Below are 26,199 nucleotides of genomic sequence, written 5' to 3'. Positions count from 1 at the left end.
GAGTGTAAGATTGAGGGGATCCCCACACTGTGACTGATGAATCACAACCATCACGTCCAGTTTAAAACCAGAACGTCATCGATGCAGTAGTTCATCTGTGATCCAAGTAAAACAATTATGAGTTTCACTGTCCCTGCTTGGCTGGATTGCACACACTTTGAAGAATTAAAGTCCCTTAAGAAAGCAAAAATCTGACCAATACTCAGATTCACTCTTTCACCTGGATGAGATAAAAACAAACAAACCAACAGCTGATGCTGTGGTGGACGCATTCATCTTTTGTATGCAGCCAATAATCAACACATTAAACTCGAACTAAAAAAAGACGTCCCTAACTTCAAAACCTTTTGAGGTTGCAGAGTGAGCTTTATGAGATCTCAGAAACTGCTTTCGTTCATCTCCCAGATCTGTTGCATCTCTTTAAGCTATCCATTGCTGATGACGATAAAAAGCCTCTGAGTGGCTGACAAATAAGTTCACTCCGTTAAATGCTTCTTTATCGACTTCAAAAGGAGTCATAAACGTGCCTGCATCGCCACACAGCTGAAGTTCATTTTGCATCCTGCATAATTATTCAGTGAAGCATTGAGTAATCCGCTTCAGCATTCAAGTTTCTAAATCATGGATGATGCACAGTTACCGTTACATGACAGGAAGGCAAAAAACAAACAAACAAACATCTGCACCAGAATCTTTGTTTAGCAGCAAAAATAGAGTGACAAATGTCATTAAAGCTTTTTTAAAGGTCCTTGTCTGGATTTTATGAAAGCAGACTTATGCTTAAATGATTTAGGAACAATTTTAATTTCCGATTTGTGTTTTTAACCAAAAATCACATTTTTTTTCTTTTAAAGGATCTTGAACAAAACAAGCATTTCTGATCTTCTATTGGTCAAATTGATTATCAATTACCTGAGAAAATCACTTATTACAAACTTCCTTTCTGTGTGCAGGAGCAGAGAAAGCTTTTTTGAATAACCATTTAAAAAGTGAGCGCCTTGAGGTCTATTTTAGGAGATAAAGGAGAAGGTGGTTTCTAACAGGGGGATGTCACCGTCAGTGTAAAGTTGGAATTTTATTAGAAAAACAGATTACAGAGCAGAGAGTGACTCATGGCTTGTTGAACAGACTGAATGCGAGCTGAGAACACAGTTATCATTATTTGTTTTTGTCACACGCAGACTGACAGGACCTTTTGTCTATTAATAAGACTGAGGAAGCATCAGTGCTGCAGGATGTTAGCATGTTACTGATGTCGAGGGCAAAGTTTAGAAATAAAATAAATCCAGGTTGTTCTCCTTTTAAAAGAAGAAGCAAAAAATACACATCTTTACGTTTCCTATATACTGAATTAGCTGCACAGTGACTTATGGGAAGACTTTGCTGCCCTCTGCTGGAGTAAAGAAGGAACAATAACTCTGCAGTGCACCGAGGATTTTGTCCAGAGTGCACTTAAGAGAAAAGAAAATATGGACTATTTTCTGATGCAACAGTATTTGTGCTTTCTCTCCACATGACCGTGTTTCTTTCCAAATCCTGGATCTGAAGATAGAGGCTGTCGCTGATATTATAACTGATACTGACACATTTTACCACATTTTTTACTGTTTTATTCCTGTTTTCTGCCTTTTTCTTTATAATTCAGAGTTGTCTATCATTGAATTCCTGCTCTGCAGCAGCAGCTCATAACCACAGCAATACTGTGCAGCTCTAATATGTGGTAGGGGATTGCACTGGAGCTCTTGTAGATGCATAAACCAACGGGTTTTCTGCAAGCACCAGCAATTTCCTCTCTATTTTCCCACAGTCACGCATCGGTCTTGAGCTTTTTCCTACTGACTGCATAGGAATTAATATCAACCGCCACAGCAGTGCTACATAATTCATACAGAAAGCCTTTATTATTCTGAGGTAATGTATTTTCTTCCTTCTCTCAAGTCTGCTCATGAGATTACGGGGTATATGTTAAACGGGCAAGTGGCCAAGAGGATCAGAAACTGACCTTGAGCTTTACGCCATCGCAAATGTTCGTTTTGAGGGTTTTGTCCAAACCAATTATTTAAAGCTGGTTTTATTCAAATTCTTTCTGCATTGCATTTCACAACCACAAGATGGCAAACTCAGCGCCTCAACAAATCCACCATTACTATGCCAAGCACAGAACATCAGATAAATTATCATCCCAGAGCAATCTTTATCCTTGATTATCTAAACATCATCTTAATGATAAGGCCGTCGAGTCGTGAAGAATCTCTCACTCGCTCTGCCTCACCTTCTGTTCTCATTAATACTGAGAAAAGGCTTTAAATCAACTCGATGAGACATGGACGCCGGTTAGAAAATTCCTCTTAAAGGAGGACTAAACATCAGTGTCGGGCTGGACTAATGTGCCTGCACTGTACGTCCGCTGCCTCTCTGCCTTGCGCCTTCAAACGGCAGCCAGAGCATCTTTAAAGGCTCTAATGAAATCTGGATCAAGCTGCAGGGCAGTGCTGAGAAACAGGCTGCAGGAGAGCGTGAAATATTACAGAGCAGAGACACAGAGTGGTAAAAGTCAAAAGCATGTTTCCAAATTTAGAGCTCTACTTTTCCTTTAAAAATGACATCTAGTCTTTGTGATAACTACTGACATCACACATGACAGGGCACTTTTACAGCAAACACTACAGGCATACACCCATGTTCTGTATACTTTAAGTTAGCAGTTTTAGTGCTGAACAGTATATCACATGTAAGCTCTATTAGTCAGAAGTGGGCATATCTTGTAACGGTGTGCAGTCTATCCTTACAATCCCTGAGAAAACTTGACAAGTTAAAGACAAAAGAAGAGGTGACCTAAAAAAAAAACAAAAAAAAAAACAAAACTATCTACAGCAGGTGAACGGCGTCTGAAAGTCACGTTATTAAAAAAAAGGGAAAGAATCCAGCAAAGACCTGACAAAGGACCTGAGAGATCCATCTGGCATTCAGTTAATCCATCTACTGTTCACTGAACCCTCAGCGGAAAAGGTCTCAGTGGAAGGATGGCTGTCAAGAAGCCATTCTTAAGGAAAGGAAACAAGGAAAAAAGCCTGTTGTATGCTAAAATACACAAGAACTGTGCTGAAAACCAGTGGCAACAGGTCTTATTGAGTATTAATGAATCCACATTTGAAATTTTTGGTTCAAGGTGTTTCAATATGTATAGAAGAGTGGTAACACAGTCATCTATAAAGCATGGTTGAGGCTCTATCAATGTTTGGGGTCTGCATTTCAGCCAGTATTCAAGATCTTGTCACTATTGATGGAATTATTAAAGCGACTTTGAAAACAACTTCACTCTTCAGCATGAGAATGATCCAAACCACACTGCCAATGCACCAAAGCGTACCTGGATAGAAAACGCAACACTATCAGTCACGGATTGCCCTGATTATCCCAGACCTCAACATTATTGAAGCAATGGGGGAATCATCTCGACAGAGAACAGAACAAAAGGCAGCCGACATCCAAAGAAGATGTTTGAATGTCCTTCAAGAAGTCTGGAGAGCTATTTCTGAAGACCATTTTAAATTATGAGACAGATGCTAGAATTGTACAAACTCTGTTTGTGGTCTCACATGCTGTATTTCCATACATGTCTGCACATGTTTCAATAAATCACTACACCTAGAAAATATAAAGAAATCACTGGTAGCTCAAGACTTTTGCACATTTGTATGCATCTGGAATGAGTGCCGATAATTCATCGTATCATTAACGAGGCTACAAGCAGGACAACGTGTGCCTTATCCAGCTCCATGAAAATACAGTCACTGTCATTTTTATGATATCCCTAATAGCTTGCCATTATCCATCAGTGAAGGATGGTACGCCTTACTTAAGTTGGCAGAAACATACCGGCAGAGGCAGGGAAGTCAATGGAGATAGCCGACTGAATCATAACTGCCATAATGATGTCTTAAAAGGGGCCAAATCACTATTACGACCTGCCCTCGCTTCTCTGCTTATAATTGTTCGACGTGAAGTGTTTTGAACAGCTGGACTGTAAATGGTTTGACACTGCAACACTGTAATACCCATTTCACACTCGTATGTCAATAGAAAATGATCATTAACATGACAGATTATAATTCTGTGGCTGCAGATCAGATCGCTCCAGGCACAGTTCGTCCCTCGTGGCGTAAAAGCAGGAAGCTGATTGAACATTTACACAGAGGCTAAAATTTTCCACAAAGCCTTCCATTATTTGTTTTGTGGTTTCGCTGAAATGAATGTCAGGCCATTACAAGATCTGACAAGTATTTAACAAGCAACACACACTTCTGACAGGTAATGATAAAAGTCTAGCATTTGATGAAAAGGATATTTGTGAGCATGAGCAGAATTGAAAGCTGCTGAGACGACACTCCATCCATTAATCTTCATCTTCTTATGTGTAGGTGAGGGTTACATTATTCCACTAAGTTTGAATAAAAAGATGACAGCGCCAAAGATTAATGTGACTCGTGACAACGGTGTTAAAGAAAAGTGATTTATGATTACAAGAAGCTCATGTAAACACGTCGGTCAGTTTATTAGGTACACCTGGCATGGTTGGCATATAGACAGTGTAAAGACTAGCGAAAGTTGCTTATTTTTCTTGACAGTAAGTGCAAAATGTGTCCATATCCATATGTATGCTCTTCTTACTCCCTGGACATCAAATTCTCCGCGTCTCACCTTGCTGCACAAGGAGATTACTTCTAATTGGATCACTTCCAAACTCGTCCCGCCTCCCCAACTTAATTCATACCGAGTGGATCTCGTTTCTCCAAAACATTTTCATCTTGTTTTTATTCGTGTCAATCGTGTCAATCCATTTCATCATAGCTTCTGTCCAAGTGCATTAGTTCTTATTTGGTTATCGTCTTGTTTTTGTCAGGAAAAACTATCACAAAAATTAATAGTCAACAATATTAACACTATTTACAACCAAGGTAAGCATCTCTCAGTGCACACCCATAAAACAGATGAGCTACAGCAACAGAAGACGACACCAGGTGTTACTCCTGTCAGCTAATAACAAGAAACCGAGACTACAATTTGCACAGACCTCACCTAAATTAAATAAACAGTTCAGGCTGCCAGTGGTGATATTAGTACTAATTGAGCATTGTTTAAATTTCACAGCTTGCCTAAGTGTTCTTGCTGACCATGCTCATCCCTTTATGACCACCGTGGATGGGAAACTGCTGGTGGCCTTGTATCACTCCACCACAGAAAGCATCCTGGTTTGCTGTGTAACAGTGTGGTATGCAGTGAATAAATAGGCTGTCCAGTGGGTAATAAACACAGCACAAAAGATCATCGAATGCGTTTTAGTTGTGTGTTAATTTTACTATTTGCAATGGAAATTAAAACCATCTGGATTCTGATCTTCTTACAGTTGCTCCCAGCAGCACAACACATCATGTCACGAAGCTCAAATCATCTCAAACTGCCTTCTTGAACTTGTCACCAGATATAAGACCAATAAAGCACCTCTGTGGTGTGGTAGAACAGGAGATTTGCATTACTGATGTAAGCCCACCAATCTGCAGCAACTGTGTGATGCTATCATATCAATATTGATCAGCACTTTGTCAAATCTGTGCCACGAATAATTAAAGCATCTCTGAAGGAAAAACAGAGTCCGAACTGGTGCTCGCAAAGTGCACCGAATAAAATAAAGGCTGGTTTAAGAAGCATTTTAGCCGATTTCTACTTCCATAATTGTGAACCTACAACTACACATCTATCCATTTTCTTCCGCTTATCCGGGGCCGGGTCCCGGTGGCAGCAGCCCAAGCAGAGAAGCCCAGACCTCCCTCTCCCCAGCCACCTCCTCCAGCTTATCTGGGGGAACACCAAGGTGTTTCCAGGCCAGCCGAGACATATAATCTCTCCAGTGTGTACTGGGTCTGCTTCAGGACCTCCTCCCGGTGGGACATGCCCGGAAAACCTCACCCAGGAGGTGCCCAGGAGGCATCCTTGTCAGGTGCCTGAACCACCTCCACTGACTCCTTTCGATGTGGAGGAGGAGCAGCGGCTCTACTCTGAGCCCCTCCCGAATGGCGGAACTTCTCACCCTATCTCTAAGGGAGAGACTAGCCACCCTTCGGAGGAAGTCCATTTCTGCCACTTGTATTCGCGATCTTGTTCTTTCGGTTTTTTGAAAACTTTGCTCCCAATGTGGGGGTCCCTGGACATTCCAGCGCAAGAGAAACATTCTTTTTTTTTTTTTTTGCCTGTCCCGTTTGGCTCTTTTGCCATCAGAATTGTTGTCTAAAGGCAAACAAAGATGCCCAACGGATTTACTTTACCAAATTGACCATCCCAGCCTTGCCATAATGGTCCATTTGATTCACCTTTTATTGTTTATTTTATTTTCACTTACTGAATACGGGACAGACTTGACTGGGGGAAAGAAGGGGAGAAAGAAAGAGAGAAAGAGAAACAGCTGAGAAGAGGGACGGGGGAGAAGGGCAAAAGACAAAAACCAACAGAATGAGCAGAAAAAAAAAAAGAAAAAAATGCATATATCGATCACCTGGATCACCTGTTGAGAAAGAAAAAAGAAAACAAGCAGAAGAGAACAAGAGTAATAGAATAAACAACATCACCATGATATATGGGAATATGACAGTAAATACTAAATATTAAACATTATTGTGCAGCACATCAGATCAACAGAACACAGTGTGCTTTGAGGTAGGAGTCAAAAAGGGTGTAGTTTGTGGGTGTGCAAGAGAAACATTCTGACATTCCACGAATGGCATTACAAGGAATTTAAAATGAAATCAATGAAGAGAAAATGGGGAAAACAGCTTTTGCTTTTGTCTATGGTCATTCTCGTAACTACCAGTGGAACTTGTTGCTTTAACTTTAGTGATAATAAAAGAATTTGCATAAATAAAACATTAAGGGGTTCACAGCAAATATAAGCAAATTAAAATGATTTATTTTGGGTGGAACTTGTTGTTAAAAGTCAATGTTTTAACTAAATTACAGAAACTGATGCGCTAATATCTCACTCCAGTGTCCCCTCTTTCTCTCCACCAGACTCTCACTGCATTTACGTCACAGTCACCTGCCCCCTGCCCCCTCCATTTCTTGGTACTGAAACAGGTTGGTCCAGACACACATTCCTCCAGGGATTGGCTCAGTACACTGTGTGACCCACTTATTTGACAGCACTTCTTTTAAAATTGTCAGATGAGTGGAGTGCTCCCCCTTCCAGCCAGGAAGAGCAAACACGTGGCAGAAATTCTCAAGTGAGGCCACTGGCCCCTGAGTTTCAGCTTAAGTATATTTTGTATTTGTATCTATCATCACCACAGCAAGTAATTTCAGCTTACAAAGCACTAAAAGGCAAAGTTTTCATAACAATGAACATGAAAAAAAAATGCATCTTTTGGCAACTTCAAGAAGGCCTGACATCAACCACTTGAGACTTTGTTGCATATTTAATGCCACAGAGTGTTTTTGTTTACATAAGCTTTGTCTTTATTTATTCAAGTTCAATAAAGAAAAGCTTATAAAAAGAAACTTGGAGAAAAAAAGGAAATCAATCAAATATCCCCTTAAAATTAACTTAAGTGTTTGCAGAATTAAAACTGGCTTCATAATTTGATAGGTCAACAAGGCTAAGATAAAGAAAAAAGGCTCAGCTAGTTAACACATGAGGTTGCACTGCATCATCACCATTAAATATTAAAAGGTCAAGCAACAGGTAAGCCAAACTCTGTTTTATCCTTCTTTTTGACTCTATTGGCAACCGCAATTTACAAAATAAACATGACGTTGTTTTGAATAAGACACGAAACTAGCAATGGAAACCATATAGTCATCAGGAAAGCGTTTACTCACATCATAGACAACGCTACGGTCACTTAAGCGGTCGCCAATTACCTCAACAACAGTTTGTGACCATGGCAGGACCAAAATACCTGCAACCTTGTGCAATGAATTTGTTATCTCGTTGCCTTTGAAATGGTTGTTTCAAACACATGGACCAGGTTTGCAGAGACGGTCTTCAAAGCAACTTTGGTGCATCAACACAGCAATAAAATGGCATCAAAACTGAGTTAGTCTGCAACCAGTTTGCTACAAGTTTGAGATTAAAAGGCTTCAAGTCAGAAATTACAGAAAATCTGTTGGTGATAAACTAATCTGCAGCGCTGCAAATACACAGAAATGCACATTAACTACTTACATCATAGTCTGAGCAGACCCTAACAGATATGAAAGAGACCAGAACTAACCACTAGAGACTGGTCTAAAACCTTCTGGCAACCACCAGTTGTGGGAGAACAATTAGTATTCCCTGAGTGGTTGCAAGTGGCTGCTGAGCCTGAGTCACATAGGCAAAAACCTCCTTGTGACCACTTTAGGATATTGGTACAGTCTTAGTAATTGATGGAGTGTTTACATTAAAAAAATACATGCAACTGTGGGAATATGCTAGCATTCAAAGCAATTATTAGGAGGTTTGTGGTGCATTATCTGTTTTTTGCATCCTATTTCAACCAACAAGAGCCAGAAACCTTCAGGAATCACTGCCAGCCACTCTTGGAAAACACATTTTTCCCAACCAATAAGTGGTTGTATCACATCCATTATGTTGGACATTTCTTGAGTAATGTGCGCACAATGTCACGTGAGAAATCTATATCCATCTTTTAAATCTGTTCACACCATATCAAGGCACCTGCTCCACTGACACTGCACATTATTTTAGCATAAAGTTAACCACATGACTCCAAGTGTTACAGATATATTTTCTGTGCCCTCCATGCTAGTAGTTTGCACATCCCTGCACTCTGCTGCTTTCTTTTCATTTCTTTCAATACAAACAAAAAAACCCAAAAAAAAACCTGTTCACACTTTCAATAAAATTAACAAAATTTCACACAAGCTTCTTAACTCGCAGTACCTGCCTTTGCTTTCTTTTTCTAGTGTCTCTGTTATCCAGGTCAAACTCCTCAAAACTTTGCAATAAAACTGAATGTGATTCAGGAACATGAAGCAGAGCATAGCAGTGGAATATGATACCCTGTAGATGTATTTTTTTTTACAGTTTAATTACAGGAAGTGACCTTTGCTGTATGCCATGCTCACTGTGCTTCCTGCTCATAGCTACACGCACACAATCCAATAAATGCAATATGCAGCAAAGGACGAAAAAATACACTAAAATTCACTTTGCATGATAAGCCTGAACTTTAGGGCCAAAGGAGCAAATGTAAATTGATTTTCTTTGTACCCATCCAACCAAATCCTATCAACAAGCAGCTGTACAGTGATCTGAATGAAACACACTGCAGTTAGAAATCATAAAGACTGTTTGTGCAGCCCTTTAGCATCCAAGCCAAGCTAGCAGAGGTCAGAGAGACGGGCCGAATTCTGACGCGATAATTGACAGCGTGACGTGATGTTTCTCACCTCAGCACCATGGGGCAGAATCCTTTTCCTGAGGGCCGGGGAGGGCTCGGTTGACTGCAAAGGAGTCAGACCCCCGTTCTTCAGTTGCTCCCCCGAGGGCGACTTTGGTACAGTCCACACAGGAGCACCATCTGAAAAACGACAAGTTATTGTTGTTGAAAGAATCAAAGAGGGATCAGGGTGAAAACCAAGATTAGCCTCTCCTTTTTATATATATATATGTGACATTCAATATAAAGGTGTGTGTGTGACTGATGGAAGTGACAAACCAGGAAGGTGTGTGCATGTGTGTCCTTGCATGAATCTACGCGAATTTAATATTTGTTCAGTGTTATAGCCTGCCTTGTATTGATTCACATGATCAAACATACAGAAGCGACTAGAATGGAGATTAAATTTGATTCCCGTCCCAAAAAGATCAAAGGCTCAATAAAGAAGAAGAAAAGAAATCAATCAACCAATTTCTTTCCACTTACTGCAGCGATTGTGCATTTAATAATAAATCATACCCAAAAATGCTCAACCTTTACTGTCTTCACCTTCTGGGCTTTTGCTGTCAGAGATGATCATCCAACTCAAGGATCTTTTGTTGAAGGCGCAGTTGTTAAATGTCAGCGTTGTCAGAACTGACCCATTTTTAGGGATTTTCTAACTCGTTCAAAATGTTAAGAAACTTTAATTAAAAAGCAGCCACACCTGCACACATTGTACACAAGTACGTACAACACGGATGCTTGAGATTAAATGGGCGCTGATTTGATTTAAAATCAGTATTTTCATGCATCGTCTTTAAATGTTACATCAGCACCTGCTTCATTGTAATTTAATCAAATCCTGCTTTCCGAAGCAAAATAATTTAGTGGTTCCCAAACTGGAGTACATGAAAAAGACTTGCAGGTAAACCAAAAGCAGAAGCCAAACCTGCACCAACAAACAAAATGAAGGCAGTAAAATATAACAAGGCTCATTTCAGTCTCTCAAAATATTAGTTTCTGAGCTAATGTGAACAAGTTAGGAGCTCACAAGGCAACGTGTTCCTTATTTATTTTCAGCATTAATGACACCTTAGGTATTTTTATCTAAGAAGCAGGGGGAAAGGCAGAAAAACTGAAGTGAAACAGCTGATTAAACAGGACATTTTCTCACCTACACTTCATTTACTCTGGCCTGAATCCTTTAATTAATTTGCGAACTTGTAGGTTTTTTTTTATGGTTTGGGTTTTTTTCATGCAGATAAAACTCAAAGTCAACTCTGAGAATGTTCGGTCCACTTATTTACCAGACGTGTCAGCAGGCAACAAAAGATGCCGCGCTCCTACAGGGTGGATTTACATTTATTTACTGCAGTTTGTTTATCTGCACGTCTATGGTACTCACACCTAGAAGCTGGGTTAGATCAAGGTCGAATCAAGTTCTCAACGTAAATGGAAAAATAAAGCAGGGTTTTATTTTAAACAGCTGGCGCAGATGCAGGTGAAAAGTCCTCAAAATCACGACAGGAGTCAAAGGTTAGATCACAACGAGACTCCTCACTGGATGTGTGCCGAAACGTCCAAACTACATCCTCAGACTTTAAATAGAGTCGCTACTTTTGAAGGGCTTCCAATGCAGTCCTCGAGCAACCCAGTATTTGATGAAGGCCTAAGTGTCTTTATCAGTAAAATAAAAATGATCAATTTTTAAGCTGCGTGATTCAATTGTTAAAAGCAGAGAAATGGATCCCATTTCAAAGTACTGTTAATGGTGCAACACCAGAGATCCTTCTCATATCCACTCTCTGCACTAAAATTAGGTTAAATATCTAATGCACCAAGAGGCTGCTCTTTGATATCCATTAGTGAGAAGCTAACTGTGCTGATACAGGTTGGCATTCTGCTGGGCCCAGAGGGTCTGTCTCTGGAAAAAGTGCTGAAATAGCCCTCAGGCCAGGTTCTGCTTTGGTCAACTGAACAGTTTGACTGGCAGGAACCTGAAAGTGCGAAGAAACTACCTCCAGTGATACCTGGCTCCTGTAAACCGGAGACATAAGGGCAGCCAGCTCTGCCTGAGGGCAAGATTTGTTATTGAGCTGTGAATAAAGTGAAATTGAGTGTTTTTGTGTGTGCACTTTTTGAAAAGGTTATTGAAGATGGCGATGGCTTTTATCAGAATTCAATTTTAACGTAATTAATTATTCATTTAAAACTTCTGAAGTTTTGTGGTTTTTTTTCTTCATTAATGGGTTTTTACAATTAAATACTTTCTCCAAGATGTCACAATGAAGCACCAGAAGCAGAGCTACTCGGTGAGCTGGGGCATGTCGCGGGCCATTGGAGAGAGGCATGCAGGTGTGTTATCAGAGATCAAACAGTGGCGACACAAACATTCATGCAGAAGATGTTTCCAATGGCTTTATCTTCCATTTCTGGGCCGTGACATCAATTCAGACTTCCCGATGATGTTGTCACATCAGAATTTCCCCCTACAAGTTCCCCCTTTCACCTCTTTTAAATAAGACTTTCAGCTCTCACTTATATTTAGATGGACTGGTGTGTTTTTTTACTAAATTTTTGCTAAGCTTGAAGGGGACTGGTTCGCAAAGGTTTGGAAATTTCCTTTATGGATTTTCAGTTCCTTAAAGGAAAATGCTGCTTGTGTGCAGGGGAAAGAGGAGTAGGGTGGGTGGGGCTTCAAGCTCTTTATGACACTGACTGAGCAGCGGAAAGGAGGGGATCCAGAAAGTGCTAGAGCAAGCAGCAAAGATCCTCTGTGATATCAGCCGATAATAATGCTGTCTGGTGTGTGACTGGCAGGTTTATGTTGGGTTTGTGACTCAAAAGCAAGTTGCTTTGGTTTGGTTTAAAAGTACGGAAGCCTGGAGGGACAAACGTGCCAGCCAAACTCAGTCCAACCTCATGCTTGGCTCTCTGCAAGAGTTATCTTGCCCATGCAGTGGCAATGCTTTGGTCTGTGGGCATAACAATACCATTCAACCAGCCAGCCACTCCCTTTATCAGCTGCTTTTTAACAAGATACTCAGGTAGCCATCCATGCTTGAGAGCCAAGCTATGCTAACGACCGAGGATCCTAACAAAAACAAAAACGAACTCCTCACTGAGGTGTGGCGGGTACATGCCGGAAGCAGGGAGCAGCTGGACCCCCGCGGGACTTATCAGCCAGGATGCGGAAGGAAAGAGGTCTGTACTTGCGGCCCGGTGGTCCCACTCCACACCACCCCCTGTCTGACGAACAGGTACAGGGCAAGGTGAATGCTGGCGCAAAAAGAAGACCAACAAACTGTGAGGACTGGAAGATTCAGGATGCGATCCAAACCCAAACGACCTTCCCAAAGTTACAGGTACAAGTGGGAAAACAACTTTATGGCTCAAACACTCCGATGAATAATCCACAGGGCGTAAATGATGGATCGGAAAATGTTACAGTTTGCTCGCAGGAGGAAAGCGGTTCAGATTTACAGCAGTTACAGCGGATTTCAAAATCCCTAGAAGCTAAAAATATTCAACTCTTCAGTATCCACATTCAGTTTATGGATTTTTTTTTTTTTTCTAAAAGCAGGAATGAATATCATCTCAGCTTGTCTGCTTCACATCCCTCTTGCTTGTGCTAAAGCAGTTAAAGCCTCTATTCATTACTAGCAAGAGCTGTATTGGACAGCACTCTACTCCTTCAGTGTGAGAGCTTCCTGCTCTGAGAGATCATTTTACACATAAATGTAGCCACTATGAACTCCTCTAAAGGCCCAGCGGTCAACTTAAACTCGCGTTCTTTCTAAACACACCTTCGGTTTACCACAAGCAACCTTTCAAAGAAAAACTAATTCATGCTAATTGTCTGTGATTTAAATCTTTAGTCTTACAAAACAGCATAAACCCTCCCCAAACACGTCTACAGCATAATTTTACTTATTTTTATTTCCAGTAATATTTCTTTTACCAATAAACTGCCAAATGCAGTACCTCCAAGGCAATATTTCAACACAGATGTATTTTTAGTGGCATATTAGCAGCCAATTGCCAATAATAGGAAGGAACTGTTGATTTGTCGACAGAAGTGTATCCCCAGATTGTGCCCTAGCTTATGAATAGTTGGTGTGATCCATCCTGCTGTGACTGCAAACAGAATACATCTGCCACTGCCACTTGTTGTTCTTTTTTTCCCCAATCCTAGGGGCAATGACTGTTTGGTACTCAACAGGTTTTTAGAGGAGTATTACTTTACATCAACCCCTCTCCTCTCCTGGAGAAAACCTTTATCATGCTATTGTTTTATAGAAACCCAGAAAGTATAAATAGATTACAAATATTCCTCTTTGCTTGGAAAATAGGATTAGACTCCTACATTTGATGGACTTCAATTTCCTTCATCCTTCATCCTCCTTTATCCTTTCCGTTGGCATTTTTATTTTTATTTTATTTATTTTTATTATTATATACCCATATAACCACCCTCAGTCTGTAAACGGTTTTAAATAGAAACAACTTTATTGGATCCATTATGATCTGGCACAAAGAGGGTTAAACATGGCAGAGGTCTAACAATATAGGCACCAGTGTGGATTCCTTTGGCAAAGACTTGAACCTTTGAGATGTTGAAGTGCATAGTATAAGGTTTCATTCACACATACACCCTGATTTTTTCCCCTCACATGCATATAGGGTGACAATCTGAAATGTCTGCACCAGCTCTGTAAACAATACTTTCTGTTAAAATCATTGCCATACGCGCTCCTTCATGCGTTTACTTGGCACGACCATTCTGAGGACTGCTGGCATTTCAATGCAACTGAGGAAATTGAAGAAGACATAAAAATGAATGGAAGCGATACAGAACAACGCTTATGAGAAAAGACAACAATTTAACACACAAATGCAACATTCAACAACAATTGCTGGAAAGGTTTAAGTTCATGGCACCCATCAGGCAGGGACAAGAGGCGCAGTCTAGCTGACACAGCTGGGCCTTGCCGCTGGGTTCCGGAGATGGAGACTGAAAAGACAAGGGGGATGTGGGGCATGAAGGGGTCGGGGGCTCCAGCAGAAGCACTGGAACGGGACCCGTGGCGGACTCACCGGAGGGTGCTCCTTGGGAGGCGTGGTTGCGCTGGGAGACCTGGGACTGAGGTGGAACCTGGCTGCGGCTCTGAGTCTGTTGGAGGATGTTCAGGCACTCGCCCAGGCAGCTCAGTGTGGCAGCCGACGTAGCTTTGAGCAGGAGCAGGTCCTGATCCAGACAGGAGAGCGGCCCTTTGGTGGGCAGGGAGTCGATGGACTGGACAAGGTTCTTCTGTTGGCCCTCTGCTTGGGACATAACCTGTGGATGCACAGTGAGACATGACATTAATAAAAATAATCATACAATCAACCGTCACATTACTATAATTTCCAATTTGGGTGCATATAAACTGAAATTACGCCCACTGTAATACAGCCCCAATCAAAAGTTTAAGACCAGATGAAAAATGGCAAAAAATCATAGTTTGCATGGTTGGATCTTTACAAGGTTCAAAGTAGAGCTTCAACATAAAACAGGAAGAAATGTGAATGAGACAAAATATTATTTGAGCATGCAATTTATTGAAAACAACACTTAGACTGAAACAGGCTGTTTTACAGCTCATCAAAAGTTTAGGACCACACCTCAAAAAAAGTCCCAAACATGAACTCAGTAATGAGTAGCTCCACCGTTATTGTTGATCACTTCAAAAATTCACTGTGGCATGCTTGATGCAAGCGTTTCCATGAGTGGGAACATTTCTCCAAGTGGTGAAGACGGCTGCATGAAGGGCATCTACTAGGGCTGGGTATCGTCACTGATTTCTAGAATCGATTCAATTCCGATTCACAAGGTCCCGAATCGATTCGATCCACGATTCGATTTAATTCGATTCGATTTAAATCTGGGAAATTTTGACAGTCAGAGATATAATTCAGATCAGGACATTTACATATTTTTGTATCTATAAAAAGGAAGCTGACACTTGTGAGACTTTATCCAAGGTGTGAGCATCACAGCAGATGCCTTTGTGTCAAAGTAGCTGAAGATAAAACACAGAAAAACATGTAGGTGATTTTCCTGGCCTGGGATTTTATAAAAATATTCTGCAGTACATCAAAAACGAAAGAAAACCATTAATTAATCAACATTACCTCTGACGTTACAGCGGTTTTATTAGAGACATGGCTAAGCATTTTGCATTTTGAATAATTTTAAAAAGTTTCAATTTGTTCAGTATTGAACAGCAGAAATGAGGTTTTCTTTTCGGAAGAATGTAAAAGGGGAAAAAACAGCGGCCGACAGCGCTGTAAGCAACAGTAGACTTGTGTAACAAGCAAGCGAATAATGAAGAAAGGGAAACTGTTCGACAGAGGGGGGGGGGGAGAGAGAGGGGGAGGGAGAGAGGGAGAGAGAGAGAGCTGCGCATCGCAATGGAAGCAAAACAGTAAAAGAGTGAATTCATGACGATGTTTATGTGAAGCGTTTGGATCTTCTTTAGCTGCTGGTTCGGTCAATATTGTTTGGAGAGAGATCAAACTAACAGCTTTAGAATCAGCGCATAAAGGGCGTGAACACAAAGCGCGGACCCGGATCAGCGAGCTGTCGGCTTTCAGCCCCGACTGTGAGAAAGGCGACATCTAACTGATTCTGATCCGCGGGTTGCGCTGTGTGTTTAAGTCTATGTGCAGAATCCCTGTACCTGCTCTCATTTACTGTTTGGTGGTTCTTGAAATTTTGTGAGATGTCACCAGAGATTCTGGCATTTCGGACAAAATAAATTTATATTAAAAAATCGATTCAGGATTTTAATGAATCGATTTTACGTTATCCAAGCCAGAATCGATTTTAATCGATGAATCGATTATAAAAACCCACCCCTAGCATCTACTGTCTGCAACTGTTGTCTATTTTTTGTAAACTTCCCTTGCCATCCATCCCAAAAGGTTCTCAACTGAATTTAGATCAGGGGAACACACAGATTGGTCCAAAAGAGTGATGTTATTCTCCTGGAAGAAGTGCCTTTTCCTGCTGGCATTGTGTACTGTAGCATTGTTCCGTTGAAAAATCCAGTTGTTACCACACAGACGAGGGACCCTCTCAGTCATGAGGTATGTTGCAACATCTGGACTAAGCGTGCGGCCGTTTGACACCCCTGCACCTCCTGAAGTTCCGTTGTTCAAGGAGACAAGGCCTTTGAAGACGTTTTTTGTTTTTGAAGCCTTTCAGTCTCAGTCTGATGATTATGGCGCTGCAGTCGGCACCAGTAACGGCCTTAATTTGGGTCAAGGATCGTCCAGCGTCTTGACGGACAGCCAACTGGATCCTCCAGCTCGGTACTGGTGAAATTTGTTTGGTCTTCCACTTGACCTTTTTGTGCCATAACCCTCAGGATCATTTAAGAAATTCCGAATGACTGTCTTACTGCGTCCCACCTCAGCAGCGATGGCGTGCTGTGAGAGACCTCGCTTATGCAGTTCAACAACCCAACAACATTCAAAGAGGAAACGTTTTTTTGCCTTTGCTATTAGAACATCATGACAGTGTGACTACCTGACAGAAAATGACAATGAATCCACATTTTTGCACAGATTTGGGTTTATAAAGGCAAACTTATGATCAGCTGTAAAACAGCCTGTTTCAGTTTAACCGTTGTTTTCAATAAATTGTATGCTCAAAATTTTTTGTATTTGTGTCACTCCCATTTCTTCTTGTTGCATATTGAAACTACTTGGAACCTTGTTAAGATCCAAAATATGATTTTTTGCCATTTCTCAAGCGGTCTTAAACTTTTGATCAGGACTGTACTTCACACATATTTTAATGTACAGATTGTTACTTTTTGAGGCACTTGATGAAAACGTGCTGATAATATTTGACATTTTTATTCTCTTTCTTAAAACTAAATCTCTACTCTGCCATTCATTAATAACTCAGTCAAACTGGAGTAAAAGCAGGACGGCACCTATGGGCACCTACGCTATTCTGCAGGTACAGCCCTGCAGCAACTACATCACTATTTGTGGAGGAATTTCTAATTCAGATATATGAAGTTCTTTCTACACTCTGGATGTAAGCAGTCCATGTTAACGTCCGTGTAGACGGCACATTTAATCACCACATTATCACAAACAGATTGCATGTAATTGTCAACTTGACCAATTTAGTCGCCGACTGACAGCAGACTGAATCCACCTCTGCCGTTTTATCACCACCTTGATGTATCAAAGTAACTTTGAACACCGCGACTGTGATTGGTTGCAGACCTGGATCTGATTTTTGAAGCAACAATTTTAAATGAAACAAAGCTGCATTTAAAATAGATGCTGCAGTTAATTGTGACGTGTATTTAGCCTGTATCAACAATTCATGCTCAATTTGCTGCTTTTTAACTAATGTTTGATTAAGAAAAAGAAATTAGGAAATTGTCCATCTTAACAGTCAATACTGTTGAACTATTGACCTGTTTTTGCATTTTAGGGACCTTTAAACCTAAAAGCATAGAATGAGGGAATAAGTTTAAGAGAGAATGTATCTTCATCCTAGAGCGGACAACTGACTCCTGAATTGCCGAGCTATTTAGTTCCAGCTGTGCTGACTCACTGTGGAAAGAGCAAATCTTTAAAAGTAAGATCAGTTTGTTTGTTTCTTTAAACACCGAGCAGGATCCTAGCATCACTTTTGGGCTACAGGCCACATTAAAGCTTACTTTTGAGCATTAGAGACACTCTAATGCACACTTTTAGAAAATGGCTTGCAGCATCTTTAAATGTTATCATGTTGGATTAACTGAGGACAGTATTTGAAGTCTGTTTGCACAGGTTATGTTCACAAACCAAACCAAAAATGTCAAGTGCACGCATAAAGAAACAGAAATGAATGTGACTCATCTTTCATCATCTTATACAACAACTTTACTGGCACGTTGGTGGTGATACCACTTAGCATTAATTCTAGTGGTATAACCTCAGTCTTGACTACTGGAAACAAGCAATCCACACAACCTGCTCCAAGACGAGAGTGCCAAAACAAGAAACTGCAAAAACTCGTCAAAGCAGAAAGGTTCTCCTCCGTGCTCCCACAGACACACCGAGTATTTCTTACTTACTGAAATTATCTCTGTATGAGTCACCTATCAGAGTCTAAATGCATCACAAAAGAAAAAAGACTAACCGCTTCTCGCTTCCAGTGTAATAAGCTTCTCAGGGCTAATGAATCTGGGTTGTTTATCACGCTGGAAATGTTGTATTCATTAATATTGAATGGCTTCACAAACACTCGTCCTCTGCGTACACTTCTACAGCACATCTGTCTCCATGCATCAGTACACAGAGCTATTCTGGAGTCACTGAAAAGCTGTTGCAGTGAGGACGATGTGGCAAAGAGATTCACAGGAAGGAATTTCATCCTGAAAATGCACAGTCGTTTTCCAATTATTCAGCTATGCTGAAGTTCTTGGGGAGAAGGGTGTCATCTATTGAATGCTTGTTATAAATAGATTCTTAGTGTATGGTATCACTGATATCATCTCTGCTTCACTGTGTCTGTCAAACAATCACAACTTACTCTTTTACTTGAAACAGGATTTTATTTTATTTTCCAGCTAAAATCCTTCACGCTGTCACACTCTGTGACACATTACTGTAATTACAGGGCATTATTTAAGGCTTTTCTACATTACCTTGTGACAGAAATCCTCATACCACAATATCATGGTTGACATTTTTCCTGTATAAGTGGTGAGTTCAACATGACCAGTCTGTTTTAGCATGAGCGCAAGCATGCTCGATAATATCAAGTGAAATCATAAAGTGATTTATGCCATTTATGCACTCAGTGGAAGTCTCTTTCTGCCACATGTACTTGCACATGTCAAAACACTGACTCTTAAACTTAAATTGGGTGATTTCATCTAATTAAAAATCAAACATGTTCCACTTTTTGATGAAAATGATGCCACATTTAAGGGTATTTCAAGGGATGAAGGAAGGAGTCTTTTTTAGATATTATATTTTAAAACTTCCACTATCTAGAAAACATTTTCAACTAAGTCCTATTATTAGTAAGTATTTGCAGGAGGTAAGGATCTGGTGCAGTGGCCCTATGAACATGATGAATATGAATATCAACAGTTAAATTTAGGTGAATCATTCCACAAATATTGACTTTTTGTTTTTTGACAGAGCAAGTTTCTGTTAATATTATATCTAAAATTTGTGGTAATGTTCCCTTTCATTTCTCTCATTCTTTAAAATCTTCAGTTGTGTACAGCAGCCAAAGATTATGTTGGCAAGCAGAGCAAGGTGTTTTAATTCAGAGCATGCTGATTATATGTGACAAAGAAAAAGAGGATGTGCGCTGGTTTGGATTGTTGTGTATAGACTTTGTCTATGAAAAGCTGTGAATAAAACATAAGCCATCTACCTGCAGGTCACCAGATGTGCTTCCAGAGCTCAGACATCCAAATCTTTCAGTGTTAAATTGAGAGTCCAGAGCGATAATTGATAGACTCGTTGTACCAAATAAAACCTACTTTGAGCTGCTCCCTTAACCTGTGGTCACCACAGCGGGTAGCTTCACGTGTTTGATTTGGAGTTTTACCCCAGATGTCCTTCCTGATGCAACCCCAAAGTGGATTTGTGTCCCCAGCTAGAATCAATTAGAAAAAAGACGCAGCTGAAAACATTTTCTAAACAATGGCTTTTTAATATGGCAGCTCAAAAGCTGATGGTTGAAAGCAGGTTCCCCGTCATGCTCGTGATCTGGTGCTTTGATACAATCACCATCGCAGTGATGATCCTCAACATGGAAGTCACATTAGTTTGACACAGAAGTTGATGTTTGTTCTCTGCGTTGAAGTCACAGATGCGCACATCGGTCTGAACGGGAGCAGCAGTGCAAAAACTGTCAAGAGGTGCACACCACTGTCATTTTATTTCTTTAAGGAAGACTTAGGATCTTTCCTACTCCATTAAAAAGCAAAACATGAAAATAATAACTGCAAGTGAAAAAAGTTACTGTGGCTATTTCGTTTCCTTTTTGAGAGAAAAAAAAAAGACTTTTAATGTTTTATTTTTCGCAGAGAAAGCATCAGCGGTCTGTTTAATGACATCACTCATTTAACCTGATGTCTTTGAAATTTTTTGCATTTCGTTTTTTTTGCTGCTCATCAGCTAACATGTATCATGGAAGTGGATAATCTATGATCAGCATATGCTGGATGACATAATGGCCAGCAGAGCAAAGCCAACTGTCTGTCTCTCATTTGTATCTGATCTGATTCTGAGCTAACAGCAGTGTTGTTATAAAGAAAACTACGATTTCTGTCCATCAGGAAACAGACACAGCCTGCATTTTGTTTGGTTTCGGCTTTAGCCCAAACATTCGATATGATACAAAAGATGAATGCTCAGCACATATGCAGCATGGCAGAAAAGCAGAGGTTTGGAGGCGTAATTACATCTGTGTTGCACTAATAATGCCAGAAAGCCGAACATGCCTGAGGGTCTACATTCACTAGAGGGGCCTTTAGGAGGTGGCAATGAAGCTGGAGAGCAAATGTGTTGCTATGGAACCTAAAGTAACTCAGAAAAAGCATACCATGCTCAAAAATAACACAGCTCACTGGGTTTTATTGTCCACAGGAAAAAATGCAGCCACATTTCTTTAGGTAAAAAAAAAAGAAAAAAGACCTGTTTACACACAAGGAAAATACGATAAAAGCAGATAAAGGAAAAATTTAAAGAGAAAAAATAGACCACAGGGTGAAATAATGTTTAAATATATCAGAATATCTGACACAGCATGATGAAGTTATAAAAAGCAAAGTAGAAAACTTAAATGTCTCAAATATTTCTCAAATGTCTGCTAGTGTTAGTGGTCACCTTCGAGGCCCACTCAAATAATTAATTATTTTCACAAATTTCACAAAAGGGAAATTTAAAAAGAAAAAAAATTATTTCAACAACCACTGCTTTCTGTATGTAAATAGCATCAAAGTTGATATGTTTATTAACTTTTAAAAGCAGGTAAAAAATAAAAAAAAATAAAAATCAGAGAGCTTTCAATAATGGCAGCTTCCCCCGCCACACACAGAAACAGACAGACAGACAGACAGAGTGCTCTCAGGAGCCAAGAGGACCAGCGATGCTTCCAGAAATAGCATAACCCCAATGATCCAGCTCTACCACGGCAGTGTAAGTGCCCAGTGGTGCTGCTGCACCGACAGCCGAGGCGTTTGACGAGTTCACATCAGCCAGCTGTGACAAGCTGGCTTTGGAGAGACGGTTATGTGGTCTGACTGCCACCGTCACGCATTCAGCAAAGGGACAGATGGATGGAAGGTGACAACGTGACAATGGCCCAAACATTCAACCGAAACCTCGTCGATACATCAGGATAGCAATTACTGCTGTCAGCGTGATAAAGATTTTTAGAAAATACTGAACTGTACTGAGAAACTGACCAGACACAGAAGCTCCCCAGCACTGAGACGTTTTAAGAATCATATTTAAAACGCACATTTACAGCAGATTATTAGTAAGTTTATTTAAATAGGTTATGTTAGAGGCATTAATTGTTTAGATTTCAAATGTGTAATGAATGATAGTATAATATGGCATGTATAGCAACGTGTATGTGTTTGTGTGGTTATAAAGCACAAATAACCTCAATATTCAAACATATGAAAATACTGCTTGAATGACACTATTTTACTTTTTATTCATCACAGTGATTTGTATAATATCAGAGTCACTGTAATAACCAGGTTCTGATATATGAAATGTGTCCACATAAATATTCAAACTATGATAACAACTGGCGAACATAATAATATGGAATTAGTAGAAAACCAAACAGAAATGAGCCATCTGTTTGTCCTTTCATGAATTCAGCGCAACACTGCCAATTTACAGCAGCCAACTCTGCCTTTGAACTGACCTGCAATTTCACAAGGTACAAATGATCTCATCTCTGGAACAAACAGCATTCACATTCAGTGATCACAAGGTGCATCCACGCACTGTAGGGGTGAATCTCTCAGGCACAGAAAGTGTTGTGAAAAAGCATTTGCCCCATTCTTGACTTCTTATTTTCTGCACTCTTACATGTCTCAGATCAAACAACTTTTAATATTAGACATAGATTTTTGCAAAGCCAAAGAATTTCAGTCTTCTCTGAGTCCGGAGGTTGACTAGTCCACTGGTAGAGCAGGGCGATATGACCAAAAATATTTATCACGATATACATTTGAAAATTTGCGATAACGATATAACTGACGATATAATTGACACTAGACAAAATACTTTACAACTCCACAACTTTATTAATGCAAAAAACCCCATCAATGCATTTTCACTTAAACAAGCAGCTGTTTTTTATGTGTATTAAAGTTATATACAGTGGGGCAAAAAAGTATTTAGTCAGCCACCGATTGTGCAAGTTCCCCCACCTAAAATGATGACAGAGGTCAGTAATTTGCACCAGAGGTACACTTCAACTGTGAGAGACAGAATGTGAAAAAAAAATCCATGAATCCACATGGTAGGATTTGTAAAGAATTTATTTGTAAATCAGGGTGGAAAATAAGTATTTGGTCAATAACAAAAATACAACTCAATACTTTGTAACATAACCTTTGTTGGCAATAACAGAGGTCAAATGTTTACTATAGGTCTTTACCAGGTTTGCACACACAGTAGCTGGTATTTTGGCCCATTCCTCCATGCAGATCTTCTCGAGAGCAGTGATGTTTTGGGGCTGTCGCCGAGTAACACGGACTTTCAACTCCCGCCACAGATTTTCTATGGGGTTGAGGTCTGGAGACTGGCTAGGCCACTCCAGGACTTTCAAATGCTTCTTACGGAGCCACTCCTTTGTTGCCCGGGCGGTGTGTTTTGGATCATTGTCATGTTGGAAGACCCAGCCTCGTTTCATCTTCAAAGTTCTCACTGATGGAAGGAGGTTTTGGCTCAAAATCTCACGATACATGGCCCCATTCATTCTGTCCTTAACACGGATCAGTCGTCCTGTCCCCTTGGCAGAAAAACAGCCCCATAGCATGATGTTTCCACCCCCATGCTTCACAGTAGGTATGGTGTTCTTGGGATGCAACTCAGTATTCTTCTTCCTCCAAACACGACGAGTTGAGTTTATACCAAAAAGTTCTACTTTGGTTCCATCTGACCACATGACATTCTCCCAATCCTCTGCTGTATCATCCATGTGCTCTCTGGCAAACTTCAGACGGGCCTGGACATGCACTGGCTTCAGCAGCGGAACACGTCTGGCACTGCGGGATTTGATTCCCTGCCGTTGTAGTGTGTTACTGATGGTGACCTTTGTTACTTTGGTCCCAGCTCTCTGCAGGTCATTCACCAGGTCCCCCCGTGTGGTTCTGGGATCTTTGCTCACCGTTCTCATGATCATTTTGACCCCACGGGATGAGATCTTGCGTGGAGCCCCAGATCGTGGGAGATTATCAGTGGTCTTGTATGTCTTCCATTTTCTGATGATTGCTCCCACAGTTGATTTTTTCACACCAAGCTGCTTGCCTATTGTAGATTCACTCTTCCCAGTCTGGTGCAGGTCTACAATACTTTTCTGGGTGTCCTTCGAAAGCTCTTTGGTCTTGGCCATGGCGGAGTTTGGAGTCTGACTGTTTGAGGCTGTGGACAGGTGTCTTTTATACAGATGATGAGTTCAAACAGGTGCCATTCATACAGGTAACGAGTGGGGGACAGAAAAGTGTCTTACAGAAGACGTTACAGGTCTGTGAGAGCCAGAGATTTTCCATGTTTGAGGTGACCAAATACTTATTTTCCACCCTGATTTACGAATAAATTCTTTACAAATCCTACCATGTGAATTCATGGATTTTTTTTTTCACGTTCTGTCTCTCACAGTTGAAGTGTACCTCTGGTGCAAATTACTGACCTCTGTCATCATTTTAAGTGGGGGAACTTGCACAATCGGTGGCTGACTAAATACTTTTTTGCCCCACTGTAAAAACGTAACAGTGCAAATTCCTTGCTGACAGTTTAACCAAAAGGCATTTCCAGTGGAATTGGCCGACATATCCATATAAGCATGTACAAGATCCACAAAACTTAAAGAGGTTATACACACACAATACGGTAATATTATGTTGAAGCCCAGTACGTATCACTCCGCGAGGCTCCTGCCTGCAATAGCCGTAATGCTCCGTCAATCCATCAAGCGGTGCGGCTTCGTAGCTTAGCAAAGTCGTACTAAAACATTTGACAGATTTTCGAGCGCCGTGTACCATGTAAAATCGTTTCGAGGTCAGCAAACACAACCAGAATTCATACATAAGGGGCACTGTCGATTTTCAGAAAAATCAAAAGGATTGATTTTAAGTGTGCCGTATTTTCCAAACAACACGGTAATAACGACGGCCCGCTAGCATACCAAAAATAGTGCTTTGTTGTGTATCTGACGGACGAAAGCTAAACCAGTTCCACACCATGGAAGTTGCAGCATTTTTACAAACCAATTCGCTCTTCTCATTCTGCGTCGCCGCCATGTGCGTATATAAACATAGGCACTGCACATGCACGTTTTACTCATATTCTATTGCGATATTTCATTTTCCTATCATTGCCCAAAATTACACCGGTATTACCGTGAACAGTATGATATAGCCCAGCCACGGCTCTTCCCGTGGTTCACTGGAGTCCCAAAGAAATGGCTTTATAACAATTTTCAAGCTAAAAGATGTCAATGATTTCTCAGCTGTTCTCAGGCTTTGTGAGATTATTTAGCCTACTTCACTTTGTAACACAGGTTTTATTTAAGTGATTTATTATCAGGCCTGTGAAACTGAACTCATCTTCCGCAAAATGTGCTCACAATTAATTCATGATTCAACAAAGGGTCCAGGAAGGTTTGGATAGCTTGTGAGAAAGGGTTTGTGTGCCTTAGTGAACATTGCATCTACAAGGTCAGGGGCAATTTGCCCCAGGTAAGGTCTCCCACTTCAAACTAGTTCCAGGTAAAGGACCAATCCAAGCGTGATTCACATTGGAAAAAGCTGTGATAGAGAGCCTTACAGGAAGCAAAAGAGTGGTGTTTATGAATATTATCAGCTGTAGTAACCAGAAAATAAATTGGATGTACAACAAAACATCCCAGATGCTGCTGTTTGATCATAAATCCACTATGTAATCAGCATGCAGCAGCTTTCTGGCCTCTACAGTGTGTAGTTGTGTATAAATCACAGCAGAAGCAGACTCCTGTACTATCAGCTCCAGTGTACTGGCCTGTTACGAATAAAGGCTGGAAAACAACAAATGACAAGAGGAAGAAGGGAAGGCAGGAGGAGAAGTGGAAGAGAAGACATGAAGAGAGATGGAGAGGAGCTAAATAATGGTAGATATGAATCAGGTCACAGAAAGAAGCAACCTAATTCTTCCGGACCAAAAGAATGTGAAGCCGTACAGAGGATGAATCATGCATCACAGAGGGCCTTGTTTTCTGTCTGTGGAGGAAAGGCGGGCACCAGAGGAATGTTTGTTTTGCTTAATGATCACACCATCTGCTTGTTATTTACTCAAACTGTCCCTGGTTCATTCTGAGGAGAGACACTCTGCTCCTGAGAGGTGAGAAATGATCCTGCACTCATACTGATCACTAGCTTCTTTTTCTGTCACAGAGTGAATCCTTTAGGCGTGATATTCTTAGCATGGGGAGACAGACGCACAGCGTGGCGCATCTTGAATGGGGAATTTAACAAGTCGAAGT

General features: G+C 40.6%; 1 protein-coding gene across 2 annotated transcripts in view; it reads right to left on the bottom strand.

Moving 5' to 3' along the window:
* osbpl10a (oxysterol binding protein-like 10a) overlaps positions 1–26,199 on the bottom strand; it is a 101,650-nt gene that overhangs the window by 22,260 nt on the left and 53,191 nt on the right. For both annotated transcript variants that reach the window (XM_085262202.1, XM_085262201.1), the window contains exons 6-7: positions 14,514–14,754; positions 9,445–9,575 (exon numbers count right to left, since the gene is read on the bottom strand). In XM_085262202.1, coding sequence (XP_085118328.1) covers positions 9,445–9,575; positions 14,514–14,754 — 372 coding nt within the window. The remainder of the gene's footprint in view (positions 1–9,444; positions 9,576–14,513; positions 14,755–26,199) is intronic.

Source organism: Mchenga conophoros, linkage group LG22, assembly GCF_057382185.1.
Source record: "Mchenga conophoros isolate Kocher_MC1m ecotype Shallow Benthic linkage group LG22, M_conophoros_male_GT1.1, whole genome shotgun sequence".
Taxonomy (NCBI): Eukaryota; Metazoa; Chordata; class Actinopteri; order Cichliformes; family Cichlidae; genus Mchenga; species Mchenga conophoros.
This window is presented reverse-complemented; position numbering and strand designations above follow the sequence as displayed.